This window comes from Haliaeetus albicilla, chromosome 10 (genome assembly GCF_947461875.1).
Source record: "Haliaeetus albicilla chromosome 10, bHalAlb1.1, whole genome shotgun sequence".
NCBI classification, from domain to species: domain Eukaryota; kingdom Metazoa; phylum Chordata; class Aves; order Accipitriformes; family Accipitridae; genus Haliaeetus; species Haliaeetus albicilla.
Window position 1 is genome coordinate 28,000,726 of NC_091492.1, and position 25,184 is coordinate 28,025,909.

At 47.0% G+C, this 25,184-nt stretch overlaps 1 protein-coding gene across 2 annotated transcripts in view; it reads left to right on the forward strand.

The window, feature by feature from the left end:
• MN1 (MN1 proto-oncogene, transcriptional regulator) overlaps nt 1–25,184 on the forward strand; it is a 117,286-nt gene that overhangs the window by 20,241 nt on the left and 71,861 nt on the right. The window contains exon 2 of one of the 2 annotated variants that reach the window (XM_069794507.1): nt 16,224–23,346. The exons of the other annotated variant lie outside the window; for it this stretch is intronic. Within the exon in view, the coding sequence (XP_069650608.1) occupies nt 16,224–16,408 (185 nt within the window). The 3' untranslated portion in view covers nt 16,409–23,346. Of the gene's footprint in view, nt 1–16,223; nt 23,347–25,184 lie in introns of those variants that run through there. 2 annotated transcript variants of the gene reach the window in all.

Here is a 25,184-nt window from a genome sequence, read left to right on the forward strand (position 1 = left end):
AGCTTATTCTTTTACCAAAAAAAAGAATGTGAAAAACTAGATTTTTCCATTTTGTATGTCACTATTCTCTGAAGCTGGGAAGGCTTTAGGAAAGAAATGTTGGAAAAGAAAACGGGGGGAGATAAGTGATTAAATAAACATTAACATTCATTTTTGTGGTTACTGAGGAAGAGAGGAAAGGATGAAATCTCATGGCCAGCTTTTAAAAAATACATGTGAAAATTAAAAACCATTTGTAAAAATGAGTAGACTGGTGCTGTGTCAGCGATGCCGTTCTGTCGGCCAGCTCTGCTGCTCAGCATCCCTGCTCCTGGCTGGCTCCTGGGCCAGGAGGTGGCTGCGTGGGAGCGGAGGAGGCACGGCTGCCCGCGCGCCCTCCCAGTGGGGTGGAGGTCGGTCCACCAGTCCTTGGTGGGGTGGGTGGTCAGTCAGTTGGGTGGGTGGTTGGCTGGCTGGTTTTTAAGGTGGCTGGCTGACCGAGTGCTCTGCTGCCCGGCCCTCCCTGCCCTGCTGTCTGTTGCGGACTGGTTCAAAGCCTTGGCAGGCACTCACTGAGGCCGCTTCCATCGGAAGCAGTTTTTTGGTTTACAGGACGTGTACCGGTGGTCTGCCCACTTCCCAGGGACAAGGGTTTCCATCGCTGCGGTGATGGGTGCTTACTGGCATGTTGTGGCTCTCCGAGCGCGATGGTGGGATGAAGGCACCCTGGAAGTGGAGCTCCTTGCCCACTGCTGCTGAGGTGTGGAGGGACGTGCCAGCTTTGTGGCTATTCATCGTTGATGACTTAATCTGTGGTGCTCTGCACTAGTACAGTGTTCACCTTGGATCAAAGGGCAGGGGACCTTCTGAAATGGAAGGTGCCTTGGAAGGTCCTCCCAAGCCTCCCTGAGCTAAGTGAAAGCCCAGAGGCAAGAGCGTTTGCAATTGTCTTGCTCCGTGTGTATGTGCAATCTCTTCTGCCACTGAGTGATGTTGATGCCACCAGGGTAATGGGAAAACTGGACAAAAATGGGGGACAGTAGAACTGCATCAAGCATTGAACAGATTTATCCCTTGGAAAATGGGTATTTTGTAAGAATGGCAGGAGACCCTAAGCCTGGCTAAAATCTGCAGACCCATATCTGGTTATGATTACATTGTGCACACATCCAGCAGGTTGTTGTAAAACTTGATGGGTATATGCTTCAAAGGGTTAAGTACAACTAAATCAAAGATACCTTCTCAGTGGGGTTTGCCTGCGTGATTTCATGTAATGGAAGTCTTTGCCATAGATTTTGTAAATCCTGGCTGTGGTTTTAAACAGGCGCTTTCTGCCCTTGTGTTTTGTAAGGAAAAGAGCTAAAAAGGACTCACTGTATCTTTAAACTTGGGGATCCTCAAAACCTCCCTGGGAAGTCAAAGGGGGAAGGGACCCTTTCAGAATTAATTAAACAGAGATGTCTAGCTGTAGACTTCAGGGTTTACTGATAAACGCCAGCCCCTCACCCACATCTGGTGGTGGCTGCTATTATTTGATCAGGGCTATTACAAGGAATCTGAGAAATCTTCCCTTTCTCCTTCTCTGTCCTCCATTTATCTGTCCTCCCAACCTGTTTGTTTGTGTATGGTTAAGTTTTCCATGCAAGGGAGAAGCAGAGTGGAAATGTCAGGGGTCAGGCTGCAGGCAGGGCAGGCAGGGAGCAGGCAGCCCAGCTCTGCTGCCGTCTTTGACTTTCTGAGAAACTGGAGATATGTTTGTTCCAGGAGAGATTAACTCTTTCAGCACAGCTGCCTTCTGCTCAAGACGACCTGGAGGACTGGAGTCCAGGTGGGTACGTTAAGACGCCGAGTTCAGTCTCTGTTCATGCATATATCCTTGCAGTCCCGTTGGTGATGGGTGCTTCTGCTGTCATTTCACTCACCCTCTTATCTAAGCCCAGCAGGCCCAACATTTCATCTGCCTTGGCAGCTGTGCAGGTGGAGGATGAGGCTGTGTGGATCCAAACCTCTGAGAAGGACAGAGGATGGCATAATTTGTTGTAATGCTATTATGGATACCTGTATTTCTTAGTGCGTTTTCCAGTAAATAAAGCGTTCATCCACAAAGGGTGCGATGCTGCTGTTTGGAGACAGGTTTTTGAGCAGAGGCATGACTTGGGGTTTGCCCCTCGGAAGATACCTGAAGACCAGTCTGAATACCCTTGTCTTCAGAATAACCAGTTTTGATGTTGGGCCCATTGACTCGGTATCTCACAGGCTTTAAGCTGTGTGTAGTGTGGTGGTTTACATGTGCAGCAGCCCTGGCTGCAGTTTGGTGAGAGTTCTGGTTGTATGACTCAAGCTGTACTTGCACCTGCATCTTGCCCCGCCTGTGCACATGAAAGGTATGATTCAGTGGTGGGGTGGAGGATTTTGTTTGTTTGGTGACTTCTTTGCATTTGTGTTGTGGCAGTGAAGAGGGTGCTGAAGGGCCAAGTCTTGCCTGGTTTGACAGAGCTCAAAGTGCAAAGAGTGCCCTGCTTGGGGCAGTTGCAGGTGGAGATGACAAGGTAGATTACAAGGTAGTCCTTACGCCGTTGCGTGGTGGCTTCTTCGTATTTGGCTTTATTTCGGTAGTGAGGTGTTTGTGTGGAACGTGCACGCGTTAAGGTAACGGGCCTCTCTGCAGGCCTTACCTTCCTCCACCACTCCCTGTTAACCTGGTGCATGGAAAGTGGCGCAGCAGGGGAGAGCATCGCTGCCGCTGGAGGCCTTTCTCCTAGGAGCCAGGCTGTCAAAGGGACCCGACCTTCTAGTAGGATGGTCCACGCTTCTACACTGACCAAATCTGAACTAGGGTAAAAGCAGTTGTCACAAACAGCTGTAGGATGTCCTGTCTGGGACAGGAATGAATGCCGGTCTCTCCTGGGCTGCTCTATGCAGAGTCCCCCTGCACGGCAGTGAGGTGCCCAGGGACATGCTGTACTCCCGTGTGCCGGCTCTTGGGTGCTGCTCAGCCCTGTGCCGTCTCCCTGCTCCCCTGTGCTTGCCAGGGGGAGTTGGTGCTTCCGGGCATCCCCTCCCCAAGTGCCGTAGGGCAGAGCCCACACAGCTGCCAGCATAACGGGGTGAGCTAATTGCCTGCCATTTTTTCATTTTCCAGGGATACTGAAATCGTTGGGGGTCATAAATCACATGAGCATATGGCTAGAAAGGGAACACAGGCCCATATTTCAGCTTTGGGTTTGAAGATGAGACTGTCCGTCCTGTGTTGTACTGGCCCATTTTGTTGATTTACTGGCCTATGAAACTTTAGAGTTAATTTTTTGTTGAAGCAGTGAAAGTCTGTCTACCCGTGACTTTCTTGCTTGAACAGCTTTTTGCTCCTGATTCGTTGCTATTCTGAGAATTTCGTGAAGACTCTCCACAGTGATGTGACAATTGGAAGAAAAAGATGAGCTTATATTTTTCTTACCCTAATAGTGGCACTTAGAGATGTACCTAAGAAAGCCAGGTTTCTTTGTGTGTTTTTTTTAAGGTGAATTTCCCTTGCTACCATTCCTCCTTCACATGGTTGCATATTTCTTCTATCTGATGATTATTTTTTTCTTTTCCTTCAGATAGATTTAATTTTAAAACATGCTGTTCAAACAAACCCTGGTCCTCCATTAGATTTATGACCCCCAGCTGAATCACCACACCTTTCTCCTGCATGTTTCTGAATGTGCCAAATCCATTATACAGCAAAAACATTTCCATCTCTTTCTGTAGCCAAACCAAAATTTGGGGTATACCAGAATTTGGGGGTTTTCTATAGCAGAAAAGACCTAGCAATAATTTGACCAGAAAGTACATTTTGGGTTGATAGCATCAGATATCAGTCTGATTTGCAAGCACTTAAATGTTTTCCAGCAGAGATTTTGTCCCTTTAAAAAGCTCGGGCTTCCTGACGATTCTGCCTTTTTAAGTTACTTTCTGTAGACTCTTTAGAAATTGTCCATGAATTACTAGGGACTTGCAAACTGTGATTTGAAAACTGTTGTTTCGGCAGTGTCACGCCTCTGCCTTTTGTGTTCCTGGACAGAGAGCGGGCCAAGGGGTGTCTGCCTCTGAACCGCATCTCTGCGGGTGCCTTGGTGAGACCCAGCTTTGTTCTGGGGTCTCTGCTCTTGCTTTGCTCTTACTCTGTGAGTGGTGAAATTGTTTGAGCTCCTTTTGATTTCAGGGAGACTGTTTCCCAAGGTCCCCTCATGTAAGCCACTACTTCTGAAACGCCAAACTGCAGCTGGAGGTATCCTAAAGAGGAATGTGATGTATTTCAAGGTAACGCTATAAATAAATGAGATAAAAGAGCTAAAGATCCTGGATGCTGTTTCTTCTTGCTTACTGTTAGCCTTTGGTAAACTCCAGTTGTATTTTCACGAATATCCTTGAACTCGTGTGGTTTAACCCAGAGCATTAATGCACATGATCACCATTTCTTGGTGTGCAAGAGCCTCGTGTGTGAGGCCCCTGGGAGAGATTGACTTTGCCTGTGGCAGTTTTGTATTACGGTCTCTCGTAATTGTGAATTATAGATCGGGCAGAGGCATCTCCAGGAGCTGCAGGCAGAGCTGGGGAGGAGACGGGAGGGACTGAGGGATTGGGCAGCCAGAGGATCCTCAATCCCCGGCCCTGGCAGTCAAGCTGGATGCAGATCTGGCTTTGGGATACGAGGACATGGCTCCTGTTGATTTCTTTGGTAACAAGGCGACTAAACACAGAAAAGTCTTTGGCCAGCTGTATCCAAGCCTTCGCCTCGCAAGAGCCTGGTAATATTTCAGAGAGAAATTCCCTTTTTTACACTTGGCTAACAAGTAGTCATTTAATTTGCATCCTGAAACTAAGCGACCACAAACAAAGTTCTTTGAAGGGAATCTTGTTCTTTCATTCTGTTTTCACTTCATTTAAGGAAAATAGAGATTTCCATGTATAATATGCAGAGCTTAAATATCCTACTTATTGTTGTAATTTCTATTTTTTCCCCAGCAATTATGTAGAAGCTCTTGCACAAATCTGATGAGAGAAAGCTGGAATTTACATGTTTCCTCCTCTGTTGCGCTCAGCGCATAATCACCATCTATTCATTGCCTTTACAAACCCCATTAATACACCCACTTCCCTTGCCAGTGTGAGTGGGCATTTTCATGCTATTTTTGGAGGCCTGCTCTGTGCATTGAAACTCGCATTAGGCTGAAGGTGATACTGGTACTTTGGACCTGCGTGTCCTCAAGAAGAAATGAGTGGCAGCAAAACTTACTAAAATGGTATGATGGGTTATAGAATGAATTGATGGATCAAGTAAATAGTGCTCTTTCGGGCACCATCCCCTGGCGAAGAGTCAAACTGGTGGTGATGGTGCAGCGGCAGAGCAAAGCTCAGGCCAGCTCGAGTCATTTTTCAGTATTTAACACGCGTTAAAAGGTTCCATGATAATGGGAAAAACCAACTCAGGGATCGATCAAACCCGGTAGCCCGGGACACTGTCTGAAGGCAGTCTGACTGTTGGAGGCCGACAGCGGGCTCTCGGGAGCGTGGACCAGTGGTGGCCACTTGTGCGGTGCCTGTGGGAGAGGGCAGGTCTGTGAGGAGATCCTGCATGGGGAAGTGGCGGCCATTAGTCACCGTTAATCAGCTTAACTCCTTGTTAAATGTCTAGTTGGCGATTTAATGCGGAACATTTAAGTAGTGTATTTTTTCAATTTCGGCCTGTCCTGAAATAATGCTAGACAGTGTCCAGGAGCTGGATTTAGTTAAATGAGGGTGTATTGAACAATTTCATATGACTTCTGTGCAGGCAGAAAATTCCACTTTGGATTTTATGCAAAACCTTTTATTTTTTTGTGCATTCTGGCTGTCAAGAGATGGATTTCACATGGGCTGGAGTTGTGCGTAAAGCTGCCATGTGATAATTTGCGTACATATGAAATAAATTTGAGAGCATTGGATGCAAAAACCAGCATTTCCTTACTCATCATGTGTGGGCTGTTACTCTCGGTGAAAATAGGCTCAAAGCATTTAGTTAGTGAAAGTGAGTGCGAAAACATGGGATCAGTCAGCCAATATTCACTCCTACCATGGAGTTCTCCTTTTCACGTTGCGTGCTGGATGCAGAGATAGGGACATGGCTGAGACAGCTGCAGGCCTTTGGAGGGAGGGTTAGGAGAAGGCCTTTGTAGCCGCCTTCCCAATGCTGGGTTTGAGGGTACATTGGATGGAGCCGGTGGGTTGAATTTAGGCAGGTAATTCCTTTCTGAGATGAGCAGAAGTGCTCGGTTTTTTGTAGGGGGAGAAGGACAGGCCCTGGAATATAACTCAGAGCTCCCAGAGGATTCACTGGTCTCGGATGGCAGCGTATGAACGTCGGGAGCATTGAGTCAGCTGTGCCGGGATGGGTTGCAGTTGCCAGACTCCCATTTGTTTTCTCTTGGAAGCATCCAGAAGTTCTTTGATTGTTGGTGGCAGTTGGTTTGGTTTGATTTTTAAAGGCAGTTTTCCTCACTTGGGCAGGGTTGTAGTTTCTCAGACCGTGCAGAGCTTAGGAGGGCACGGTGTTAGTGATGGCACTGGGGAGCCCGACTGGCGATTCAGAGCCATGCGGTTGGGTTGGGTTGTGTTGGCTTAGACCACAGTTGAAAGTTTGGCCGTCAGTCGCTCAGCTTTCCGTGGCTGTTACACACGAGCCGTGGTTTGCCTGCGTGGGGGAAGGCAAGACCAGGCTAGCAGAAAGCAGCACTGCAGTGTTGTAGTTGTGATGGGACCTGGTTTGCAAGAGTGGTCTTTTATTATGTGAGAAACAAAACCCTGACATTGGCCTCTTTGCAAGGGGGGTAGGCAGAACTCCCCTCTGTGGTTTGCATATTTTGCAGTAGCGCCAGCCTGAGAGTTAATGTGTTAAACTGAAAAGAGGAACTGGAGGTAGCCAAAAGAGAGGAAGGATATGAGTTAAAAACAGTCCCTTGTCCCTGTGGCTGTCTAGCAAGGCACAGGAGCTGATGCTGTCCCGAAGTACAGAGCTTCTGGCTTCCCCCTTGGACAAAGGGTTTACGTTTCTTCTCAAAGAGTCATAGAGTTGGTAAGCAGTAATTTAACAGTAGCTTCCAGAGAAATAAATAGGTGTAGGCAGTTTCACAGTTTCCTGTAAAGCCATGGATGTGTGTTGTTCTCCTGCTGGGCAGTGTGCAGCAAAGTGGGAACTGTGTGTTCCCCCTTTTTCATCTACTCCTGGCAGGGTGGAGGGAACACTTTTTTAAAACGGCAATGTTGTTCTCATCTACACATCATTCATTCTGTGTCTTCAAGGTCATGCTATGTGTAAGATGACTGCCACCTTTTCCACTGATAGTACTAGCATTTTTCCTACTTAATGGTGTTTTCACCAGTTTCTTCAGACACTGGCATGTGGCTAACAGTCTGAGTTTGTCCTGAAGTGATATCTGCCCCGGCTTGGTGCTGGAGCTGTAGGGTAGGACACTGCAGTCTGACTATAGCCCTACAGCCGTAAAAACAAACCCTTAATGCTGCCGTGGGTTTGGGCAGCCTCCCTGTCATGGTATGCACATCCTTCCATTGCTCCTGGTGAAAATAGGAGCATGAAAAGAGGTCAAGGGAGAAAAAAGAAAAATATGTATTCACAGCAAGCACTCTGTCTCCTGTTATCTAAATTCTGTGCAAGCAGTGAGCACCAGTGGAGCTCCATGCCAGCTCTGAGACCACTGAAAGCAAAATAAACATCTTTGCAGCATGGGCTGATATATGCTCCCTTTAGAGTCACAGGCACCTCCAATTAATCATGCTGTCTATGGAGGAAGAAGCTTTGAGGATCAGAGGACATTGCTAGACCTGATGGGCTGATGGAGGGGTGGGTACCACTCAACGTGAAGGGTAAATGGGCTGTGTTCCCAGCCTGAGCGAGTGGGGACGGCCATGCCTTGCTGTCGTGGTTTAACCCCAGCCAGCAACTAAGCACCATGTAGCTGCTCACTCACTCCCCCCCACCCAGTACAATGGGGGACAAAATCGGGAAAAGAAGTAAAGCTTGTGGGTTGAGATAAGAACGGTTTAATAGAACAGAAAAGAAGAAACTAATAATGATAATGATAACATTAATAAAACGACAACAGCAATAATAAAAGGATTAGAATGTACAAATGATGCGCAGGGCAATTGCTCACCACCCGCCGATTGACACCCAGCTAGTCCCCGAGCGGTGATCTCCCGCCCCCACTCCCCCCAGTTTATACACTAGATGTGGCATCCCATGGTATGGAATACCCTGTTGGCCAGTTTGGGTCAGGTGCCCTGGCTCTGTCCTGTGCCAACTTCTTGTGCCCCTCCAGCTTTCTTGCTAGCTGGGCTTGAGAAGCTGAAAAATCCTTGACTTTAGTCTAAACACTACTTAGCAACAACTGAAAACATCAGTGTTATCAACATTCTTCACATACTGAACTCAAAACACAGCACTGTACCAGCTACTAGGAAGACAATTAACTCTATCCCATCTGAAACCGGGACACTTGCCTTGCCTTGCCTTCAGGTGAGCAATGTCTTGTCTATATGCAGCAAAGTCAAATGCTTTAATCCTGGTTTGCAGGATATATTAGTGGTGTGGGACAGTGCTCAGTGCTGTGCACACATTTTTGACTAAAGAGCTTTCCCTCCTTTGTGAGAAAGGCTTTCATAGTGCAGCTCAGCTGGCTGGGTCTAGGCAATAAATCTATGGGCTGACCAAGCCAAATGACTTCTTGAAATGTTAATGAGTGAGATGTGGCCGATACCCTGGAGTTGGTGTATCTCTGCACAGCGCTCCTGGTCAGCAAAGAGGGGAATTGCCTGGTCCCCATTTCGGCTGTGCTTGTCATTATGAGGCCTTGGCATCAGCTACTCATCTTAACCACAAACACTTCTGACTTCCTTTAATTTTGTTCATATTGGGGAGGGTAGCACCTTTAAGCATCTTGTGGGCTTTAAAAATTGCACAGGTTACACAAAATAAATGAAGGAATAAAATTGGAGTAAGAGGAAGGTTTCAGTAATGGAGCAGATGATGGGGCTTTTCATTGAGTGCCAGCAGAGTGCTCGGTGCTGCAGAGTCCAAATGCCCCAAGGCATTTAAAATAGAAGAGGCAGATCCAGTCCAAAGTGTGGTACAGGTTGCCAGAGGTGAAGAAAACTGAAAGTGGTGCAAGTTTATGGAGTAAGCAGGTGGCAGATGCTATGTTTGTGTTTATAAACAAATGCAAAACATGTGCTTACTTGTACTCCCGGGTCAAGAAAATGCCTTTGTCCAGGATTTTGTCAGTGCTACAGCGGTGAGGGAGGAGATGGCTCATTTGTTTATCAACACAAATGAACTAGTTGTGTTTAAAAATACAACTTTAGGAGTAAATGAATCTGTGGAGACTAGGTCCAGTGTGCACGGAAACACGAAATGTTTTCAGACCTTATTTTTCTTGAAAACTGAAAAAGATGATTCTGTACTGTGTACAAATGCAGAGCTATGTGCCTGAACCAATATGTCAAACTGTCATGTGGGAGATTTGGTGAAAAACATCTTGTCCTAAGGGAATAATTTTAAACACTATATGTAGGTTTGCTGCCTCATAAGAGATCATTACTCAAATCTATCCCCTCTTATGATAGCTCGGCCTCTGCTTAACGGGCGCAGAGTGAACAGAAGCCTATTAACGCATCCTGTAAGAGTGGTTATCAGATGGTAGAGGGGAAACTGATCTCTGATCAGGGAATATAGTGGTTTTGGCCAAATGCTCCGATTTAGCCTTAACGAGATCAGTAGCAACGCAGGGGCTTCACGCTTGGCTGGCCATCGAGGGCGGTGGCGGCGGGGCCACGCTGTGCCAGGCAGCCGGACCCTGGGCAGCGCGGGCGGCTGAGGCTTTGTCAGAGCCGGTGAGGAAGTGTAAGGGATGAGCCCTGGGGCAAGGAGCTGTTCCAGGGATCTTCACCTCCTGTTTGTCACTTCAATCTCGCAGGAGTGCTGAAATGTGGAGTGGAACCCATTCCCAACCAGACCCCTACCAGACTATGATGCGCTCTTGCTCCTGCTTGTCACTGCCTCCCGTTCCTTTTGTTGGTGGTGGTTTTGGCAAAAACGAGAGGAACGGCATGAGCAGCACCTGAAGAGCAGCCTAAACTCCTGGTGCCTCTGTGTAGCATCCACGGTTGCCGTGACTACGCACCATCCCTCCCTCAATTAATCTCCTCTCTCACGAGACAATGCACATAATGCATGCTGGCATTGCAGGTGAACTTGTTTTTAATGGGATTAGTTTACCTAGAAATTGGCACACATCTGGGTTTGCATAGTGCATGGTGGGGTCGTCACAGTTAAGAGAACACGTTTATTTTTTTAAAAATGCTAAGAAGATGCTACATGAGGGAAGAGGCTTTACATAGCAGCTTAACATCAGCTAAGGAGAAAGAGGGAGTGAGAAGGAAGCTGGAGGGATTGAAAGTGTGTATACATGGTGTCTTCAGGAGTGAGGAGAATGTCAGGCTCTAATCTGACTAGAGAGAAATGTGTCTTTCCCGAGTTGATGTGAAAAAGCAGTCTGTAGTGTGTGCATTGAATTTTTTGGTGGAGCAGAACTCCTTGTCTTCTCCCTGTGTCCCAGCTGCAGGCTACCAGCGCTCCTGGCAAGGCTCCTGTGTTAGTTACCATGCTGCCATTAATGCCGTGTAAACAAACAAACAGCAACCTTTTATTTTCTGAAGGCATGCGTGCCTTTGCAAAGTAGAGCAGAACGAAAGAGCAGCTTCCTAAATGTGCAAGGTCAGAGCAGAGGATACGGGGCATGGGAGAAAGCCTGGGTGAGTCTTTCAAGGGCTGTGCTTTTCTGTCTGTTAGCTTGTTTGTTTGGGACTTACCCACACGAACACATTTCTATCGTTAAAGCCTGTTCAAAAGCTTAATATGTAGCTTTTACCTAAAAGCAAACTTCAATATTATTAAAAAAAAAAAAAGAAGCTTTTTTAGTCTTTTGGGAATGCGAAGCTGTCTGTGTACTGTCTGTGTATGCATCTGCCTCTGTAAAGGAGAGCAGCCTGGCATTTTTGTCCCAACTGCTTTGATACAGTTCTTACCATTGCTTTTGTATGTTGTTGTAACTGATGGATGTTAGCAAACTATTCAGAGAATACTTTGAAATATTTACCTAAAACATACAGTTTGAACTGCAATAAACAAACTTGCTGGAATATTGGCAGACTGCAAGCATGTAAGGGCTGTGAAAATGGCTGGACTTAATTCACTTTCATGTTCCAATGAATGTTTGCAAACATTTGTTTGCCATAGCCACCCAGCTCTTCCAGATGTTGTGGCTGGCTCTTGGAAGTGCCTGTGCGCAAGCTGAGCTAATAATATTAATCAAACCTCATGTTAACTTTCAGGGCATTCAGTGATTATTGCAGGAACTTTCTCTGCTGTGAGCAATTTTGCACAGTTGGCTGGGATACACAGTGCTGGGTTTTCCTCATCTTTATCTTCCTCTGAAATACAGAGTATGGGTTGCTGCTCTGGACAGGATAATGGTAGGATGGCCCATTATAATCCAAGTAAAAGGAAGAAAGAGTTTCCAGTACTAGAAATTCAAGCTCGATCCATGCAGGAACTGGCTTTTGGGACCACCACAACTTCAGCTGGTCATGGTGTGAGAAGGTGCTGCCGCCGAGGGATGGGTGCTGGCTGCGCCGGGTGGAGGAACCTGACTGCGGTCGCAGGCAGCTTGTTGGCTTTTGCTCTGCAGGTGGCTGTCCTCCCTGGCATAACACCTACCATCGCATACAGGAGTGGTGGAGGCTGCCACAGCCGGGACGTGCACTAATCACAGCTCTTTGGGGTGAGGATACTGTCACAGTTGAGCTGTTTCCAGACTCCTTTTGGTCTTTGGTCACTTTATGGCTTTGAGTTTCATGCCTTCCATGTGAGCACGTTGTGTGCTTACATATGACATTTTATCTCTTATCTCTACTTCAACATTTGCTGTTTTCAAGTGGCATATGCTATCCTGCGAACCAGGTAGTTTTACTTGCATCTGTCCCAGGTTCTGTTGTGTCACATTCTTCAGTTTGGAGAGGCAGTCTCTACCCAGACCATCTTGAGATCTTGGATATGGAGGATGGCTCTTACTAGGAGGGTATTGCTTTTATTAATAACACTTACAAATTTCTTGCAGTAATTTCTAACAGAGGCAGTTGTGCAATTTAAACATAATTTGTTTGAAAATTCCTCGCTTTCAATTAGATGTACTTCATGACTAACAGTGATTTATCTGAAACTTGGCAACTGCGAGGCAATGACGTGACGACACCATCTTGCATTACCTAACTAATTTTAACCTGCTGAGTCCCATTAGTCTCTACTAGCAATACCCCTCAGGACTGTGTGCACTGCAGAAGGTGGGTGTTGGGGCACTGGTGGTTTGAAGGAGGCAAAGAGACAGCAAAGAAGGCTGCTGAAACAGGTCTGCTGGGAGAGCGTTACTGTTTTGGACAAGCATCAGGCAGTATTTGGTGCTTAAGAACATAATTCTCATCAGGTGGATCAGCACAACTTTAATTTTTTAATATAAAGTTGTTTTTTTTTTTCAGAAAAGCATCATAGCTTTGTCAAGACAGAAATATTGGAAAAAAGCAAATTGTACTGAATATTTCCTTCCAGATTGGCTTTGAGAACACTTGTGCTAATGCAAGCCTTACTGCAAGCTCTCATCCTCTTTTTGTTTTGGATTTTCTGTGCTCTGTAACAATAGATCAGGAGAGCTTGAGCTCCCACACGGTGTTGAGTTACGCATCATGTGGACAGTGGCAATTGGTATTAACTTTGCAAACTTAGGATCACATCCTGCTCACCTCGTTTACTTGGGTTTTCCTCTGAGGCCAACAAATACTGTTCATCACTGTGGGATAGATTTTGCACTGATTCCTTTATCAGTAGTTTGCTTATGGATTTTATCCACAGCAAACATTTTAGAAATAATTTGCTGATTTACAAGGAAATAAGCCTAATTTTTTATTCTTTATGTGCTTGTGGCATAAGAACTTCCTCACTTCATCATTGGCTGAGGTCTTCATCCGTTCTGGGTGTCGGTGGTGTCTGCACAGCCGATGCAGACGTTGCTGCCCATGCCGGCACAGCGCAGCTCTGGCTCTGATCCTGGCTGGGCGGCTGGGTTCGCACAGCCGTGTGCGGGTCCTGCTCTGGGAACGCACCGTCTCAGCCTCTTCTGTCGGTGTCCTCAGGCAAGGTGCTGGTCTCCTGGAGCCCTGCAGTAAATGCTCCTTGCAGAAACACCACCGATATCTCTGGGTCCCTCGTGACAGCACTTCAGCTGTGGGACTCTTTCTCTGCAGCAGAGGAAGAAAGCTGCTGTCACAAAGACTAATCTCAAGACGCTGGCTTTTCCTGTACTGAGACCAGCATGTCCTGTGCGTTCAGGGAGACCTAAGAATAAAAAATACTGGGTACTGTGTGCGTTGTAAGGGATATGAACAAATACAAATAAGAAAAATGTTTCCCTTTCTCAGTTCTCTGCACAATCCCATCTGAGTTTGAAACAATTTATAAATAAAAAGTTATTTGGGTATATTTACATTCAGGATAGTAAGTTTAAATTGAACACTTCATCAAATAGCATTTGTTTATGGAGTCTTTTTTTTTGCCCTGTGATTTTCCCAAAGTGGCACCATAATATCAGCTTGGGATTCACTGGTCTGCGCGACCGCAGCTGCTAGTCCTGTGTTGGTGGAGCTGCCTGTGCCGTTCCCTGCCCTGCACAGGGCTGCCATGCCCGCAGAGTGCTGCCAGTGGACCAGCTCTGCAGCACAGATGTGTCCCTTGTGTTAAGGGCCAAGGTGGAAATGCTCCCCCGGTTACTCTTCAGAGGCAGGAGCAGACTGTGCAGCAAGGGAGAGGGTCTGGGGTGTGATGGGGCTCAGGGGTAACAGGAAAGAAGAGTAAAAGCTCCCTGTGTTGGAGCAAAGGCAGGCTGTGCTAATGCTCTCTCTGCCTGCTGAAATGCTGCATTTGGGTATCATGCGACAAACTGTGCTTCAGCTCTGCTCCTCGGTACTGCTTATTTATCAAGACTGACTAAAAAACCCAATGCCAACTACAGTGGACTGTAATCCACTTTGGAGTTTAGAGAACGTGAGCATCTTTGGCCTGCTGATGTTGGATTCTTTACTGGAGCAGTGAGTGAGGGTATCCTACAGAAATGCAAACCCAGAGCACGGTTGTGCTAGGCTGAGGTGTGTAATGCAGCTTCGTGTTGATTTTGCACATGGTTGCACTAATGCGGTGCATGGCTGTGCAGGAAGCAGCACTGCTCTGGATCTGTGTTCCTTCTCCCGTCGTTTATAGCATCGTGTCCCCATGTTCTAACTAGTTTCTCTGTATGGTGTTATGATACTGTTTTGAATACGAGCATCTCTGACATCTTATAATCAAGCATTAAAAGCATTTTCCAGTTCAAACCAGGGACTTCCAGACTGGTTTAAGATTATTTTTTAATAGCACTGTGATTGTGTAACAAGCTCTTCAGTTCCTGTTTTGTATCTGATGTAGTGGCTGGTTAAGTGAAACAAATACAACTTGCTCCATGCAGTGTGGTAAACCCGCACTGCTTGGCTTTGTGGAACATGAGAAAGATGATGTGAAGAAAGGTCTTAAGGAGGTTAAACATTCACAACCATTTTCTGGCATATTTGGCATGCTCCAGCATCGCCCTCAGCCCTGTGCGATGGGAACTCTCAGGGTCTATCAGAGAAATTGCAGTCCCTGCATTTGCTAGTGCTGTAGCGGGTCTGCTCTTACCTCTTGTGCTCTGGGTGAATGTGAACAAAATGGTGGATGAGAGGAAATGCAGGCTGCCTGTCAAGATGATGTTGGCTTTTTTGTATTGTCTTGCATTGTTCTTCTATTTACACACTGTTTTTATCCCACAAAAAGCTCTCCTTCCAGTGCTGGGGGGGCTGTCTGCATCAGCTCAGGCATCCTCCCTGGCAGAAGCAGTGACATTCATGGGTGTTCCTGGGGGTGCGTTAGCTCCGAGGGGGTTTTCTGTGCCCGGGGCTGGCAGGCTGGCTCCTCCTGGGGATGGGGGGAGCAAGCCCCAGCCTGTGCCAGCCGCCGGGCTGGCCAGCCCCAGCCAGGGTGGGCGCCAGCTGCTGCCTTGCTGTTTCAGAGGGTCTGAGAAGGACCCCGTGGAGGGGCTGTTGAGGACATGAGGATTTACAAGGTGAGGGATGAAGTTTGGGGGGTTTTGGCTTTAGGGTTTTTTTGATGATTTGACTAAGAGCGGTAGAGAAGAAGTAAAGAAGTGCTTGATTTCAGAGAGGAAGAAGGTGATGAAAGAAACATGTCAGTGGCTGTGCCGGGCAGGGAGAGGGCACGTGCACCAAGGCAAATTTTGAAGATGAGAAGAATATGTTTGCAACAGAGAAGATTACTTGAGAGTATTAAGAATGGAAGCAAGGCAAAATAATGGAGTGACAGTGGGAATGAGTCATGAATACATGGCAGTATACTTTGGAAGGAACAATTTAGGTACTCTTCATCTTAACTGTAAAATCCAGAGGAAAAAAGGCCTGGGACATCGTTGAGGATGTTTCGGTTAGACTCTTTAATTTCTGTGGTTAACAGAAACTAATGGTGGCTAAAGATCATGCAAAGTCCTAAAATGAAGAAATTACAAGAAAAATGTTACATGGTGCTCCATTAAAAGAGGTGAACAGGGAGGCCTTTGCCTGTAGACCAGCGGTCAGAATGACCTGGAGGACACGGAGGGTTTGGGGTTGGTTTTCTGCTTGGGGAGGTTTCAGGATCGATTTCAAATAGCAGAGGGTGCACGGGGAGTGAGAACTCCCAGTTGTGCTGCAGTCCAGGACATACATAATCAGTCAAGTGTACATCCCCAGCATTGCTGGTTTACTTTAAACCAAGTGCATGTGAAAGAGAATATTTTGGTGTTTCTCTGGCACGGTGAAAAGGCAGACGGAGAGGCTCGCTGCGGGGTGGGAGGAGGGGGCTGTACCAGTGGTGGGGACACTGGGGGACGCCACGGGTGCAGGAGCTGGGGCGCGGGCCGGCAGGGCAGAGGCAGGTGCAGAGACGTGGGGCCATGCCTGCTCCCCGCCTGCCGGTTGTGTGAGGTGATGGGGTTGCGTTGCATGGTTCTCCTAACGCTCTCTCTGTGAACCCTTTCCAGCCCACGACCTTCCCCCGAGCAAGACCTCGGCCACGGCGCAGACTGGCAGCCACCTGCAGTGCCTCTCGGTCCACTGCACGGACGACGTGGGCGAGGCGAAGGGCCGGACTGCGGTACCGACGTGGAGGTCCCTGCACTCGGACATCTCCAACAGATTTGGGACTTTTGTGGCTGCCCTGACTTGAACAAAAGAAATTATTTTTTTTTTTCTCTTTTTAATTTCAAAGGGCCGCTACTGCTAGGTGGACTATTTTTCTAGGTTGGTACCTGCTTAGTGGCATATGGACTGGAAAGGGTTAATTTAAAGTAAACCTCAACTTTTTTTTAATCTTCTGCCACAGTATGTTACCAGTGTTAACCCTTCTGCAGTTAGCACACTTTTGCTTAAGATTTTCCTGCTAGACCACTTTTTCCCATTATTCTGTAACCTTGGCATACATTTATAGATGAGGCCTTTTCCTTTTTCATCTCAGCGTATGTCCAAGTCACGTATGTCATAATAAGACAAAGATCCTCCTCCTCCTTCTTTTCTTCCTTATTTGCTTTGTTTTTCCTTTTTTGTTTTGCTTTGTTCAGTGTTTATTACAATGGTGATCCTGAAGAACAGCAGTTCAGGAATAAACGCCGGTTAAAGTGAAATGGTCATCATTATATTATATATTATATTGACACCCAGCTTTTGCCAGTCACATACAAACCAAACAGTTAATGCTCTGTTGAATATTCAGGCAACGAGCCTGCCCTTTCCTGAGAAAATGATGTTCTGTTACTAATAACGTTCAGCCTCGTTTGCTCTCCGCCTCCCCCTGCAAGGCGAGGACGCTCGTTCCTGTGTTTACCCTGGTAAAGCCCAGAGATGGAGCTCTGTCATGAATGGGCTGGTTCAGACACAGCCGGGGAAGGTATAGAGAAGTTTTTCTGTGTAAGTCTTAACAGGAAGTTTACTTAATAATTAAGAGTCATTATCTCCTTTGCCAAACACCCAGGCTCCCTCCCTGCTTGCGAGGAGGAGCGGGGGGTGCTCCCCAGCGTGGCCATAGCCTCCTGGTCCTGGTGATGCTCCCACGGTTCCCACTTTATCACAGCTGGAGAGAAAATCCCCCCCGAGCTACTGCGCGCCTCCTGCGTGCGTTGTCCCGCGGCGCGGTGTCCCGGCACAGGAGCCGGCGCCCGCAGCGGGGCTGGGTCCGGGTCCATCGCCAGCTGTGGCCGGTGTCCCCAAAGCCCTGCCAGGCGGCACTGCTGCACCCTGCCCATTTTTCACCTATTTTTAGCTGAAGAAAGATGCTGTCGATTGGAAGCAGGGTCCAGCGCCCTGTGTGCTTGTCTGCGGAGCACCCCAGCTCCCGCCATGGCTGTCCCGGTGCAGTGGCAGCAGTCGGGGGACAGCCCAAGCAAGGGGATGCGGGGAGCTGTATGCCCGGGGTCAGTGTTTCCTAATCTGCCAGGGCAGGGACACCCCATGTTAGACTCCCCCAAACTCATTTGAGGCCCCATTTTTGCCATGCACTGAAGAACAGTGTTACTGGATGCACACAATAAAAGGAAAACCATACTTTCCTGCTCGTGATAGATAATACTCATTTGAGAAGAAGGTTGGAAGCAAACCAGATAAAAAACACGACTGACACAATGATCCGACACTCCTGTGGTTTACGTCATGCTGTCCATTATTTGTGTATCCTCTGTGTACAGGAGTGTGAGCTGTCCCGCTCCACTCAGGCCAGCTTGCTTTCCTCTGCTCCCTGAAGCTTAATAACATCACTGGAGATTTAGGTTTTAGCTGTGATGATATAAAGGTTGGCCTCTCTAGGATTATTTATTACTTCTGTCATGAATTTGCAAAATGTGTCTCTCCTCAAGGGACGGAGTTTGAAGACTGCTTTGTATTTTATCTTCGATGATTGTGCTGGGCCTTTAATTATTTTGAAGTAATGTTCTTGGTAGACACCAATGGAGAGGAAATTCTGCCTAAAATGCCAGTGGCACCGGGTGGTCTGAAATCCTCACCCTCGGTCTTACATGGCTTCAGAGGGGCTCACAGTGTTTGGAAATGTTAGTTGAATGTGCTCTTATTAACCGTGCATGGATTGATTTCCTCTTATGGGTCTGGTCACTGACTTGACTTTGGATAAATTTGGATAGTTTTTAACCTTGATTTTCAATATTATTTTACTTTTTATTGAAGCTGGAGCTGCCATGAGGATGAGGATTTTTGCCCATCCCGGAGCAATTGGCTGTGGAGCTGCCTCACACCTGCTTGGTTTGGAACAAAAGAATGCGATATTTTGTACCTTCTGTAGGTGTGGGTGCTGCCAGAAGCTCAGAGCTCTCCCTTGTACCTGCAATAAAACATCACCATCCCCAGTAAAGTATCTCCTGGTAGAATAATAATTGTCAGCCCCGCATTCCGGAAGATGCCTCTTTCTTTGCCTGTCATTTCTTAAGTCCCAGTTCACCCAAATATGTGTTTAACTTTAAATCCTGCCTAGCAAAGCACTTGGGGGCTGCTGAGCTGGGGGGGTTCTGTGCCTGCCGGAGCGGGGGTGAGAGCTGCCATGGTGGGTTCTGTCCGCTGCTCCCACCCTGACCTGGCAGCTCCTACCTGTTCCAGCTGGGTGGGTCTTGGAGTAGCCCCCCAAAACGCATGCCCAGACATATGATACCACATTTCAGCACTTCCAGCTGAAAATTTAGGAAGAGTTCATGGTCTGGTGGCATTCCTGTACCGGAGTGCAGCCCCAGTGGCTTACTTCTTTGTTTTTAGTTTTTTCTGCTGCATTCAAGAGAACAGGTTTTTCAGGCTTCCTGAGGTCAGGGATGCACACCCTGTGCTACCAGGAAGAGACCTTTCAGTGAGTGCTGCATCAAACATTTCAGATCGCTTTTAAAGAGAAATCCTCCTTTAAGTAGAAATGTGGTGACTCGGTCTCACCCGCCTTTTTCTTCTGGTTTGCTCTCTACAGCTTGTGCTTCTTTCCTGGAGTTGTTCTCATCCACTTGAGACTTGCTTTTTCACTTGCTCATAGAAATACAAAATGGAAGCAATTCCTTAAAAACCAGTGGAATCCTAACAGTTTTAAATCCTATGAAATGAGGAGGACGGGCTATACTGAAGGCAGGGGACATGTCTTCAGCTGCCGAGCTGTACAGCATGGAAGCGTGGGAGCTGTGGCACTGGGTCTGTTCCTGCATGGCTGGCACCGCTGCACCCGTGAGGTGGATGCAGTGGGAGGATGGGAGTTTCAGACAGCGAGGAGCTAAAAACAGTGGTTGACTGTCTTCTGGGCCTTATTGTCCATTTTTCTGAATAATATGGTCACATGCATTCCTTTTGCTAACCTCCTTTCCATTTGATCTTGCTTAATTTAAGTGACATTATCCCTTGAGCAAAAGGAGACCTTGTGAGTGCTACTCGGGGCAGCTGTTAGCAATGCCAGGACCAACCTGGGCTTTTATGTTTCTTTGCTTTTTGCCAAAAACCAGAACAGAAATGACTGACCAGGACATGCATCACTTCATGCTCATAACCTGGTGTATTTAGTACTGACAGCATATGCAGAAGGATAGAGCTTTGTCACAAAGCTTGTGTTGCCTGCAGTAATTTCATTGTACTTCTTTTCTCCATTAATTTGACACTGAATGCACTGGGGTGGGGTTTTTTTAGCATATATAAAATATCAGCATAGCCCTACATGGTAAGAATTGAAATTATTTAATTTTCTGACTAATAATAACTTCCAACTGAAGCATGTTTGAGAGCTGCAGGTAAAAGCCTGTTGTGCAAGAGGTAAGTTGCACTTTTTTGTGGAGAGAGAAACAGGCGCAGACAGTGTCAACCCGAGCTGTGTCAAAGGCACATCGGTGGCAGAGCTGAGCTGTACCCGAGGTCTGACCTCTGCTTGCAGCCCTCGTTGCTGAGCCACAGGGCTTGAAGCTTGCTCCCTTCGGAGGATGAGCCAGTGCAACAGGGTGAAATTGTATGAGCTACATGTTCCCCAAATGACTGGGTAAAGCCAGAATAATGTAAACTTGCACCTGCTTGTCCTATCGGGCTTCCAGACAGGGGGGACCTTGTACAAGAAGTCAAAGACCTGTGGTAAATGTGCCATTGAGATATGCACAATCTTTTCTTTGTACAGTGAACAACAGCTAAAATGCAGCTTTGCATTTGTTTTGGAGACTTCTCCTTGCCTTGCCCGGTGTTTTCGGTTCTCCCATGCGGCCCCATGCCCAGGTGCTGGATAAGGGGGAGCCTGGGCGTCACTGACCTCCTGACCCAGCTCGCTGACTCCTTTGGTATTTGTTAAAAGCAGCTCTGCACTTTTAATCTGTAAGTCGAAATGTAATAGCAAACTGAGCAAAATCTCTCTTGCATTTAAATTGGGAGGAGTGATAAAATACCTCTTTGCCAAAAAAAGGAAGGAATAGGCCTTATTTATTAAATACTCTTGTGAATTTTCTCCAGATCACTTTTTCCTAGGGTCACTAGTTCTCTGCTATTCTAGCTCAGTTGTTAGAGCATCAGTGAGAGAGGGTTTAGACTCATTTTCATTTAGTTATGGTGACTTTTCATCAAATAGGTAAGGATTTCATTGTGTGGTTAGGGTGGAAGGGAATGAGCATCAGAGTTATGTCATCTAGGTCATTTAGGGAACTGTTTCAGATACTGGATGTCTACGTGGTCATTCTGAGGCTGGCTGGCCTTCCCAAACCAGGAATCGGTATCAGGCTTCCAGGCACCAACAGTAAGGCAAACTGTTCACACCTTTCCTAAGGAGGAAGGGGTATGGTGAGCACAGGTCAGCAGAATGCATCGGCTGCTGGGAGGGTGGGAGGAGGTGGGTAGGGGGGAAACGCAGACAGAAACAAAACTGGTAAATTTTGATTATTTTTGTTAAGCTGCAGTGTAAGGTTTTCTCAACTACTAGATTCACAGCTGTTCAATGGATGGTGTGTAAGAGCATAACCCATTTTTATAGAATTGTTTCTCCTTTATTGCTTAAGGCTAATGGAGGAAATAGTCTAATTTTGTCTTAGAAATTCTCTATTAAAATTGTTGGTTTGAGTCCATCCGCTCATAGATTCTGACTGATGAAACTGCAGGCTGTGATTTCCAGCAGTTATAACTTTATCACTATTCACTACCCAAGAATATTACAGCTTTAAAACAGCCTTAAGCAAAAGGATGTTATTACATTGTACTAAATTTGGTTCATGGAAAAGAAAAAAAACTCAAAACACTGGTAATCCGTACTGCATAGCAAACTCTTCTGAAAAATGTTATTGCACATGTAAAATATGAAAACTTGACTCTGCTGTGTGTTAGGCAATCCTGTAATCTTTTTTTTTTTTTTTTTTTTTTTTTTGATTCTTGTTAAATTCATTTCTTAAATGCTTGGTTGGAAGACTGTGACAATAGCTCATGAAATTGAGTGTTATTTTTCTTTCTTTTTTTTTAAATATGTAAAGTGCAGTCTTCTGTATTCATGCATATTGTACATATCTGTATATGTTTTACTGAGCAACTAAATAACAATAAATATGATGTTAATGGTGGCTATTGTATATTTCATACCATGTTTGTTAATTTTTGTAGTAAGTCCTTTTTCTGCTAAGATGTAAAGAAGTGAAACGATAGTATTCACATACAGGTAAACCCTGGGCCTCGCGCTGACCGGTACAAATTTTGCCCATGATCTGGGGAAACCGTCACTAACAACTGGCTTCCCTCGCTGATAGGGCTGTCACGCCGAGCCGGATGACTACAGGAAGGTGTGGGGATGCAGTTTGTTCCTGGCACTCCTGGGCTTTGCAGATTCCTCTCTGCCTGCAGTAAGGTGACCTTCTGCTCCGGCGCCTGGTGATGCGGGTCCCTGGGAGCTCGTGGTGCAGCTCCGCAGCCAGATACAGCCCCTCACTCCTGGTTCAGACGGTGACGGACATGGAGATCGTGAAGGTTGGAACTAACCGGGGCGATCAGAAACGTCTTTTTAGCTGAAGGCACTTCTCTGATAGAACAGACAGCAAATCCACGAGGTTTGCTGAGCTACCCCGTCTGCAGTAAATGGGGCTCGATGAGGAAAGATTAACCTCCCCAGGAGCAGCAGCTGAATTTTGAGGAGCCTCCTCCCCAGGTTTGGGGGATCCCTGGTACAAGAGGAGGTTCCTTCCGGCCTTGTAAGCTTGAGTGCTGGATCTCCCACAGCACTTCTGGCAAGATTTCTGAGCTGAATTCTGTGAATAAAAAGTAAAGAGGCTAGAGCTCTTACCAAAATTCTTAAAAATCCCTTCATCTCTGTCATTCAAATTTCAAACTCTTAATCCTTTCACATTCCTGCGAGTTTTCCAAGGAGTCCTTCAGGAGAAATGTCGTATGGTATTTTCCAAAGCAAAAAAAAAAGTGCAACAGCCCAGGCAGTGTTCAAACACGTCATTTTTTAACTGAAGAAACAACCTTCCCTGTCTTTCATACTCACAGGCAACACAGAAGTGGTGCTCAGCCTCACGTATTTGTCTCCATGGGTTCAGCACGCGCTGGGGTGCAGAAGGCCGTAGAGCGCTTGCAGCGCAGCACTGCGCCTTCTGGTGTGCAGCGTAGCAGGATGGGCCACTGCGTCTCCTGCACAGCCAGTGTGCCCACATCTCGCCAGCGTTTCTGTATGCTGAATTAGGTATCTAGTAACTCAGAGGTAATGCATCAAAACATCAACAAAGTACCATGGCATTGTATTCCATCTCTACGTTGTTTTGTAACACTGAAAACACAAATGGAAAAATGAAACTGTTCTGAGAGCCATTTCAAGTCCGTTGAGGGTGAAAGCTTTGCTTAATTTTCAAACCATGCTTTTAATATTCTTGAAGGGATGAAGCAATGTATGAAAGAGAAGTGTAATCTGCTTCAAAGATGTGAGCTCACCTCTGGTTGTGGTGGCTGGGTATAGAGGGAGCAGACAGAAATTTGTTAACTTTGCCTGTAAAAAGCTGTTTTGTTTTGAAACATTTTCGTTAAATCTGGTAATTATATGCTAGATACTTTGTAACTCTACCTTTAAAAATAAGCAACTTGCTTCCTTTTTTCTGTATGCAACCCTTCTGAGAAGTAAATCTATTTTCACAGCTTTTTGCTCCTTGCTGTGTAAGTAGTGTGCATGTTTTTCCCCAACTTTCAACTCAAAACCATTGAAATGACTTTTTCAGTATCAGTGTTTTTTTAAGTTTGGACTTCTTTTTGATCCTGAGAGAGAAGTCGAGGCAGCGTTCCTGGCACCTGTGCAGTTCCTTCTTTGCAGCGGAAACCCACAGAAGATGAGACCCTCCCCTCTCCCCGTACAGCCACCAGTTCCCCTGCGGGACCGGTGCCCAGTTTGGTGGCAGGGAGCTTCTGGTGTTCCTCATTGCCACTGATGGCTCCTGACCTCTCTCCAACCCATCCGCAGAGACGCTTGTGAGATGGTGACCCCCGTATGTTGCGAGCGTTAGGACCCTCTCAGCTGCTGGGTATCAGAGACGTTCAGTGCAGCTTTAATGTCAGCCACTTTGCCCGAACGTTGTCTTGGGATTCTCTGGGCGTCCTGCTCGCCTCAGTGTGCCCTCTCTCTGCTGCAGCATTTCTTTTTCTCCTCTTGTCACCTGTGGCTCTGGAGCTGGTCTGGAGGGGACAGACCTTCCTGCAGCGCGGCTGTGGCTGGAGCCGTCTCGGTGCTGCCTGGCCGGCGGCTGGGCAGCGAGAGCGGTGGCTGTGGGGCAGCTCCGCAAAGCTTCCCCCGCCCCAGCCTGTGTAACGCAGCACTGCTCCTTTTCCTGCCTTAGTTGCTCCAGTAAAACTGGCTATGAGCTCTGTTAATAGTTGGATTCATGTGGCTTCTTGGGATGCAATGGCTGTTTCTCGACAGCCAGATCTCCTTCTGTGCAAAGGCTCCTTTTGCTGCTGCCAGCAGCTGGAGCTGCCCCTCCTGCACCGGCAATGCTCCTCTCCGAGCTCCTGGCTCCAAAAAGCCAGCAGGAGCTCGCTGTTCGCTGTGCATCACGTTAACAGATGAAAATAAACTGACTGATCTTTGATGTCCTACTCTTTGTGCTGGCTTTACTTGTCTGGTAATGTTCGTGACCTCTGGTGATGCTGGCACGGTGCTTGCTTACCCCAAACGCTTGCCTTCATCCCGGTGCTCTGTGCTCAGAGGCTCTGTTCTGGTCTGTGTCAGTCTTAAGCAGGGATTATAGTTTATTAACTAAAGAAGAGCAAGTAGCTGGTCAGAGAGCTTTTATAGTTCTTGCTCTCCTAATTGTTGTTCCCTGTGCCCTGAGACTGTGCTGAGAGTTGAAATCTGGCTGTAGCCGTGTCTCTTTTCCCAAGCCATTTAACTGATTTAATTATGTCCTTTGAGTTATTTTCTGCACGAGGCTTTGGCATTCCTGTCACGGAGGAGACCCTATAAATATGTATTGTATGTTCAGCAGTCAGGGATCCATCGGCAGCACAGCTGGATCCCGTGAGCCGAGATCTGCCCGGCCCCTCCGCAGCCGCCTGGCAGTGCCAACAGCCGGGAAGACAAGAAGCTGTGCAGCAGTCTGGGCAGCTCTGCCCCTGCGTTGCCAGCCTGTGTGCTTTTCTGCAGCGTGGCTGTGAGCGTGGCAGTGCACTCAGCACAGCTCTCGGACAGGTTTGGCCATGAGGTGGTAGAAGCTGCTTGCCTCCCCTCCGAACCTCTGCGGCCATGGCAGCAACACGCGTGTCCGAGCCAGGGCAGAGCTGCATGCAGCAAAGATGGACAGAAATGCGTGCTGCGTTGCTGTTTGTGGGCTTCTGTGTGTGACTCCAGAGTCATTAAAACCCCCTTTTCCCAGGTCGTTGTCTGTGCTAGCTGCTTACAGACTGCTGCTGGTTTTATGAGCGTATGGCAGAAAGCATCTCTTTCCCTGCAAACCAAAGTAAATAAACACAGGAATGAAAATTTGGGT